The sequence below is a fragment of the Panthera uncia genome, chromosome A2 (assembly GCF_023721935.1).
Source record: "Panthera uncia isolate 11264 chromosome A2, Puncia_PCG_1.0, whole genome shotgun sequence".
Taxonomy (NCBI): domain Eukaryota; kingdom Metazoa; phylum Chordata; class Mammalia; order Carnivora; family Felidae; genus Panthera; species Panthera uncia.
Genome location: NC_064816.1, coordinates 6,143,692 through 6,152,711, shown reverse-complemented (window position 1 = coordinate 6,152,711; position 9,020 = coordinate 6,143,692). Strand labels below are relative to the sequence as shown.

At 51.1% G+C, this 9,020-nt stretch overlaps 1 protein-coding gene across 1 annotated transcript in view; it reads left to right on the top strand.

The window, feature by feature from the left end:
- Positions 1-9,020, top strand: part of LOC125930535 (mucin-16-like) — a 75,866-nt gene continuing 66,846 nt past the window's right edge. The window contains 2 exon segments of the mRNA XM_049642364.1: positions 1-5,638; positions 6,786-7,331. Coding sequence (XP_049498321.1) covers positions 25-5,638; positions 6,786-7,331 — 6,160 coding nt within the window. The 5' untranslated portion in view covers positions 1-24.

The window sequence follows — 9,020 nt, the reverse complement described above, 5'->3', positions numbered from 1 at the left end:
GGGACCACAGTGGCTGTCACACCAATGCCTGGCTTCTCTGGAACCACAGAGACTGAGACACAGTCAAAGTCATCCAAGGTTCCAGAACCATGGGAAACTGGCACATCCCCCTATACAAGCTCAGCCTCTGAGGACATCAGCATTTTTTCCGAGGTCTCCACTGGGACTAGTGCTGAGGCCTCCCGGACAGACATCATGTTCCCCAGCAGGACATCCACCCCTGGCCTTGTTCAACTCACGATGTCACCAGACTTCCCCGCAGAAATCAACACAAGGCTCTCTACCTCCCCTGTCATGGTGGAATCTGAACCTATAACCATGGCCACTGAAACTGTTCCCCCAGGGGCTATATCCCAGGACACAGTAGCTTGGGACACATCAGCCACAGCATCGGGGGCACAGACACACTCAGCTGTGACTCAGGGTTTTCCACGCTCAGAGATGACTACTGGTGTGGACAGAAGTTCTGAAGATGAATCACCCAGCATCCTGTCCTCTGAGCAGGACATCAGCTCTCCATCTTCCCTGGTGCCTTTCCCTGCCATGACCTGGTCTTCTGCAGTGTCCTCCACACTGCCAACCAGTAATCCTTCTCCTGCTCCTGTCACCTCACCTCTCGCCCCTGGCCTGCTGACCCACAGCATGTGGGGCATGAGTTCAGAAGGTGTGACCAGTTCATCTTCAGTTCTGACCAGCACACTAGTGAATATCCAGACCATGTCTGAAGCCTCTACCACTACAGAGGTCAGTCGCCTTCCTGAAAACACAGCAGTGACCCACGTGGGGACCCTAACTTCTGCATGGGAATCATACTCCTCGGACTCAGCTGGGTCAGAGACAACCATAGGCACATCTCCAGTTGAGACCTCCTCCTTTGATGTGGATGCCACAGCTTCCACAACAATGCCTGGCCTGTTGGGAACCACAGAGACTGAGATACAGTCAACATCATCCCTGGGCCCAGAACCACGGGCAACCATCATGTCCCAGCACACCAGCTCAACACCAGAGGAAATCACTGTCCCTTCCAAGGTGTCCACTGGTCCTAATGCTGAGGCGCCCAGGGTACCCATCATGTCCCCAAGCAAAACATCCATCCCTGGCCTTGTTCAGCCCACGAAGTCACCACACTTCTCTACAGGAATCACCACCAGGCTCTCTACCTCATCCATCATGGCAGAATCTGCACCTATAAACTTGGCCACTGAAACTGTTCCCCTGGGGGCTACATCCCAGGGCACAGTAGCCTGGGACACTTCAGCCACAGCATTAGGGGCACAGACACACTCGGCTGTGACTCAGGGTTCTCCACATTCAGCGGTGACCTCTAGTGTGGACAGAGGTTCTGAGGGTGAGTCACGAGTAAGCCCTTCCTCTGAGAGAGACATCAGCTCTCCATCTTCCCTAGTGTCTTTACCTGCCATGACCTCATCCTCTGGAGTGTCCCCCACGCTGCCACCTAGGAGTTTTTCTCCTGTTCCTGTCACCTCACCTCTCACCCCTGGCCTGCTAAAGATCCCCAGCACATGGAGCACAAGCTCGGAAGGTGTGATCAGTTCACCTTCAGGTCTGAGTCAGACCTTAGTGGAGATATGGGCCACGCCTGAAGCCTCTACCACTACAAGGTCTATCCCCCTTCCCGAAAACACAGCAGTAACCCATGTGGGGACCCTCAGTTATGCACTGGAATCGCATTCCTCAGCCCCAGCTGGCTCAGAGCCAGGCACAGGGACGTCTCCAGTTGAGACCTCCTCCCTCCCTGGGGATGCCACAGCTTCCACACCAATGCCTGGCCTCTCTGGGACCACAGAGACTGAGGCACAGTCAATGTCACCCCTGACCCCAGAAACATGGGAAACGGTCATGTCCTGGCATACTAGTTCAGCTCCAGAGCCTATCAGCATCCTCTCTGAGGCGTCCACTGGGACTACCACTGAGGCATTCAAGACAGATGTCATTTCTTCTAGCAGGACATCCATCCCTTTCCCTGTTCAGACAACAATGTCATCAGACATTCCCATGGAAGTCAACACCAGGCTCTCTACCTCCCCTGTCATGGCGGAATCTGAACCTATAACCATGGCCACTGAAACCATTCCCCCAGGGGCTACATCCCAGGACACAGTAGCCTGGGACACATCAGCCACAACATTAGGGGCACCGACACACTTGGCTGTGACTCAGGGTTTTCCACATTCAGTGGTGACCTCTAGTGTGGACAGAGGTTTTGAGGGTGAGTCACCCACCAGCCCTTCCTCTGAGCAGGACATCAGCTCTCCATCTTCCCTGGTGCCTTTACATGCTATGACCTCAGCCTCTGCAGTGTCCCCCACACTGCCAGCCAGTAGGCCTTCTCCTCTTGCTCCTGTCACCTCACCACCTCTCACCACTGGCCTGCCAACAATCCACAGCACGTGGGGCACGACCACACAAGGTATGATCAGTTCACCCTCAGTTCTGACCAGCACGTTAGTGGACACTTGGGCCACATCTGAAGCCTCTACCCCTACAGAGGCCATTCATCCTCCTGAATACACAGCAGTCACCCATGTGGCAACCCTCGGTTCTGCCCAGGAATCCCACTTCTCGTCCCCAGCCTCATCAGAACCAGCCACAGGAACATCTCCAATCGAGACCTCCTCCATCGGTCAGGACACCACGGCTTCCACACCAATGCCTGGCCTCTTGGGAACCACAGAGAAGGAGACAGTGTCATCATCATCCCTGGCCCCAGAACTGTGGGAATTGGACTCCATTCGGCACACCAGCTCAGCCACGGAGGAAATCACCGTCCCCCCTGGGGTGTCCACAGGTTCTAGTGCTGAGGCCTCCAGGACAGACGTCATCTCCCACAGCAGGACATCCATCCCTGTCCCTTCTCAGCCCACAATGTCCCCTGACATCCCCATGGAAATCAACACCAGGCTCTCTACCTCCCTCATTGAGGCAGAATCTGCACATATAATCATGGCCACCAGAACAGTTCCCCCGGGAGCTACCTCCCAGGGCACACTAGCCTGGTCCACATCAGCCTCAGCCGGGTGGTCTCATATACACTCAGCAGTAACTCAGGGTTCTCCACGCTCAGAGGTGACCACTAGCATGGAAAGAGTTTCTGAGAATGAGTCACACACAAGCCCTTCCTCTGAGCAAGACATGAATTCTCCATCTTCCCTGGTGCCTTTTCATGCCATGACCTCAACTTCCGCAGTGCCCCCCACGCTGCCAGCCACTGGTCCTTCTTTGGTTCCTGTCACCTCACCTCTCACCCCTGGCCTGATGAGGACCCCCAGCACGTGGGGCATGAGCTCAGAAGGGGTGACCAGTTCACCCTCAGGTCTGACCAGCATCTCAGTGGTGGAGACTCGGGCCACGTCCGAATACTCTACTGCTACAGAGGCCATTTCCCATGCTGAAAACACAGCGATGACTCACATGGGATCCCTCAGTTCCACATGGGAATCCCACTCCTCGGCCCCAAATGGCTCAGAGCCAGCCACAAGAATGTCTCCAGTCAAGACCTCCTCCCTCAGTGAGGACACCCTGGCTTCCACACAAATGCCTGGCCTCTCTGGAACCACGGAGACTGAGATACAGTCAGCGTCGTCCCTGGCCCTGGAACCACGGGAAACCAGCACATCCCGGCACATCAGCTCAGCCACAGAGGAAATCACCGTCCCTCCTGAGGTGTCCACGGGTACTAGTCCTGAGGCCACCAGGACAACCATCATGTCCCCCAGCAGGACATCCATCCCTGGCCCTGGTCAGGCCACAGTGTCACCAGACGTCCCCACACAAATCAAAACCAGGCTCTCTACCTCCCCTGTCAAGGCAGAATCTGAACCTATAACCATGACCACTGAAACTGTCCCCCTGGGTGCTACACCCCAAGGCACACTAGCCTGGGACACATCAGCCACAGCATCGGGGGCACAGACACACTTGGTTGTGACTCAGGGTTCTCCACGCTCAGAGATGACTGCTAGCATGGACACAGGTTCTGAGGATGCGTCACCCACCAGCCCTTCCTCTGAGCAAGACATCAGCTCTCCATCTTCCTTGGTGCCTTTACCTGCCATGTCCTCGATTTCTGCAGTGTCCCCCACACTGTCAGCCACTAGCCCTTCTCCACCTGATCATGTCACCTCATCTTTCACCCCTGCCCTGCTGACGATCCCCGGTACATGGGACATGAGCTTGGAAGGTGTGACCAGTTCACCCTCAGGTCTAAGCAGCACATTAGTGGACATCCGGACCCCATCTGAAGCCTCTTCCACTGTAGAGGCCATTTACCTTCCTGAAAACACAGCAGTGACCCACGTGGGGACCCTCAGTTCTGTAGGGGATTCCCACTCCTCTGCCCCAGCTGGCTCAGAGACAGCCACAGGCACGTCTCCAGTTGAGACTTCTTCCCTCCGTGGGTATGCCACAGCCTCCATGCCGATGCCTGGCTTCTCTGGAACCACAGAGACTGCGACATTGTCAATGTCATCTCTGGCCCTGGAACCATGGGAAACTGGCATGTATCCCCACACCAGCTCAGCTCCGGAGGAAAGCACTGTCCCTTCCAAGGTGTCCACTGGTATTAGTCCTGAGGCCTCCAGGACAGCCGTCATCTCCCCTAAGGGAACATCCATCCCTGTCCCTATTTGGCCCACAATTTCAAAAGACTTCACCTCGAGAATCAACACCAAGCTCTCTACCTCCCCCGTCGTGGCAGAAGCTGCACCTAAAACCATGGCGACTGAAACTGTTCCCCTGGGGGCTACATCCCAGGGCACATTTCCTTGGAACACATCAGCCACAGCCTCAGGGGCTCATATGCACTCGGGTATGACTCAGGATTCTACAGGAGCAGAGATGACCACTAGTGCGGACAGAGGTTCTGAGGATGAGTCACGTACCAGCCCATCCTCTGAGCAGGACATCAGCTCTCCATTTCCCCTGGTGCCTTCCCATGCCATGACCTCAGCTTCTTCAGTGTCCAACACACTGCCAGCCAGTAGTCCTTTTCCTTCTGACTCTGTCACCTCACCTCTCACCACTGGCCTGCTGAGGTCCCACAGCACATGGGGTATGAGCTCAGAAAGTGTGACCAGTTCACCTTCAGGTCTGAGTCAGACCTCAGTGGAAATACAGGCCACGTCTGAAGCCTCTACCACTGCCAAGTCCATTCACCCTCCTGAAAACACAGCAGTGACCCACGTGGGGACCCTCAGTACTGCATGGGAAGTCCACTCCTCAGCCCCAGCTGGCTCAATAACAGCCCCACGCATGTCTCCAATTGAGACCTTTTCCGTTGATGGAGACACCATGGCTCCCACACCAATGTCTGGCCTCTCTGGAACCATGGAGACTGACACACAGTCAATGTCGCCTCTCGCCCCGGAAATGAGGGAAACCATCATGTCCCAGCCCACCAGCTCAGCCCCAGAGGACATCAGCATCCCTTCTGAGATCTTCACTGGGACCAGTGCTGAGGCCTCCAGGACAGACATCATGTCCCCCAGCAGGACATCTGTGCCTGGCCCTGTTCTGCCCACAATGTCACCAGACATCCCTATGGAATTCAACAGTGGGCTTTCTACCTCTTCCCCTAGTGTTGATATTGGAAAAGTCACCATCATCACCAAGAAAGGTACTCTATGGCTGTATCATAGGATACCCTTACCTTGGACACATTAACTACAGTTGGTGGCTGAGTGACTCACATTTTAGTGGGTGAGAGAGGATCCATAGCACGCAGATTGTTGCAAGGATACATTAAGCAAGAGTTTCTTTTCTTTTCTTTTCTTTTCTTTTCTCTTTTCTTTTCTTTTCTCTCTTTTCTTTCTTTCTTTCTTTCTTTCTTTCTTTCTTTCTTTCTTTCTTTCTTTCTTTCTTTCTTATAAACCCTGCTTTTGCTTTTTTGGTAGTGTTCCATGCTTCACCCTTCCTTTCTTTAGATTCTTTCACAATAACTGATATTAGAAAATTATTTCCTATTCCTCCCACCTCACCTCACATTTCTAGCTCTGACAGAGTTTTATTAGTCATAGTCTTGGGATCTTTAATCATTTTATCTCCATTATTGAAGAGCACCTCCTTTGAAACAATGGCCACCCTTGACATTACTGTAAATTAAAAGAATATAAGTTTCTTTTCACAACTATAGTTGTAATTAACGTGTAGACTAGCTTTTCTACAATGTGGCACCTTTCTCTGTCCTAACGAGCCTTGCAGAACCTCTTATCCAATGGGCATTATCTGTTCCACGGAGGAGACTAATATTTCCACTCCAATACTGATCTTCTTTGGCCCCAGAACATTGAGGCAGGGCGGCCACTTTCCCATCTCTCTCCTGGACTGCAGGAGACATTCATAGCCCTAGACTCTAGTTTATAGTCACCTTTAAACACACCTTTATCTCCTCTGTACACTAATGTTTTTCTGTTTTGTTTTATTTTAGAGACAGAGAGGGAGAGAGAGAAAGAGAGAGTATGCACAAGATCAGGGGCTAGGGGCAGAGGAAGAGAGAGAGAGAGAGAATCTCAAGCAGACTCCACCCTTGTCACGGAGCCTGACATGGGGCTCGATCCCACAGCCCTGGGATCGTGACCTGGGCTGAAATCACGAGTCAGACACTCAACTGACTGACCCACCCAGGTGCCCCTCTCCACTCATACTTTCAAGGGTTCCAAGCCTGAAGTCACTGGGAAAATATGAGTTTTGGACCAGCCTTCATCTTGGCAGTGTGATGGAATTCAAGTCGATCTCTCTCTCTTACGCATCTCTCTCTTTTGCAGGGCCTTCCAGTGTAACCTCCTTCCCAGAACCCAAGCTTTCTGTGTACGTATCAGAAAGGACTCATCACCTGAGCACAGTAATGCTGTCTTCAGCTGAGACTCTTTCAGCTAACACATTGGCACCTTCTCTGTCAGCAGCTACATCTGGAGTCCCAGGTGCCAGCTCAGCCGCCTTCTCAGCCAGTCCATTATTTTGGACGCAACCAGGCCCTAGAGATGCTCTGTCCACTGTGGCAGACAGTCTACCTTCAACAGTTTCAACGCATTTCCCCTCTTCGGCCTCCACTACCACAGATGTTTCAACCAGCCCAGTCCCCCAGGGGAGCACTTCCTCAATGGCTACCCCGCACACGGTGGCCACCAACACTGGGACAGAGGGCAGCACTGCTGAAGGACCCTTTGTTGTGGCCAGTACTTTGGAGACACGGACCAAGTCAGTCAGGACATCTTTATCATCCAGTGTGGATACCAGAATGACAGAGCAGATTCACTTAGGAACAGAGATGAGGGCTTCTCAACTTCCTCCACACTCAACACAGCTGACAAGTAAGGACCCACTGATCCTGTACTCCCATTATTAGGGGCTCATAGGAAATGGCTCTTTTCCTGAGAGGTATAAAGGAGTTATTTAGGAGTTTATTACTGCACAGAAATTCCTTCAGCAAACATTTGTTGATCTATCCTCAGTTCTAGGCACTGGAGAAGCAAATATAAATAAGCAAGTCATTGGATGACTCCAGTACCATGATAGATGTTTTAACATTACTATGATTATGACAACGATAATGCTAATAACAATAGATTTTTATTTCTTTAATGCTTATTTATTTTTGAGAGAGAGACACACACACAAGCAGGGGCAAGCAGGGGAGAGGCAGAGAGAGCGGGAGACACAGAATCTGAAACAGGCTCCAGGCTCTAAGCCGTCAGCACAGAGCCCAATGCAAGGCTTGAACCCACGAACTGTGAGATCATGACTTGAGCCGAAGTCAGACAGACACTCAACCAACTGAGCCACCCAGGCACTCCAGTAACAATAGATTTTCCTAGGGCACTTATTCTATGTCAAGGCACTGTTTTATTAAGTTACATAATCCTCAGGCGCCTGGGTGGGTTCAGTTGGTTAAGCATCCGACTTTGGCTCAGGTCATGATCTCGCAGTTCGTGGGTTCCAGCCCATGTCAGGCTCTGTGCTGACAGCTCAGAGCCTGGAGCCTGCTTTAGATTCTGTGTCTCCTTGTCTTTCTGCCCCTCCCCCACTCTCTCTCTCTCTCTCAAATAAATATAAACATTAAAAAAAATTTTAAGTTATTTAATCCTCATTCCAACACACCTTTTTTAAAGAAAAGATGACTATAAGCTCGTTTTACAGATGAGTAAACCAAGGCACAGAAGGTTAAGTGATTTGCTCAAGATCACAAAGCTAATAAGTAGTGAGAACTCAGACTACATGGCACTAGGAATCTATGCTTTTAATTATTAGGCTAAGCAGCAGTGGTCAGGAGGGAGTAGAAAAAGAAAGAGATTCTGGCATCACAGAAGCTATAGGAGGGGAGAGTTTTAGGAAGGAAAATTGTCAGTCCCATCAGATGCTTGATAGTCAAGTTGAAATGAGGTGAGTCCTTTGACAACGTGTGGGCCCTCAGGGACTCTAATGAAGGGAGTATGAACGAGTTGAATAGAACTAGCAAAACAGCTAAATTACACATAGATATAGGCTCAATATCCCCCTTTGAAATGATTATGTTTTTATATTAAGGACAGAGTCAAACACAAGGGAAAAGTGAAGAAATTGGTGAGCAGATAAAAGATGATGGAACAAAGTATGTATGGGATGTGGGAAGGACTTGGGGCCTAGGAAGAGGTACACCCCCTCCAAGAGATCTGAAGATGAGGAAAGGAACCTCTTGGGGATTCCATTCCTCTGAAAAGTTGAATTTGGCCCCAACTTTTGTTTGGGAGACAGGTGCACTAACCACTTTAGCACCTGCTTTGATGGACAACATCTATAGGAGGATGACTTGGTTACCTCTCAATTCACATTAAATTGATTGGTACATTGACAGGTATTGATCTGGGTCTTAAAACATGGCTCAGTAGTTGAGTCATGGGTGTTCAGGAAGCAAGGGATGAGCAGGATGGTAAGAAGGTAGAAGGGTGGTTGGGGGAATAGGAGGATCAAAGGAAGAATGGGAAAATGGATAAATGAAAGAAGGAAGGATGGATGGGTACATA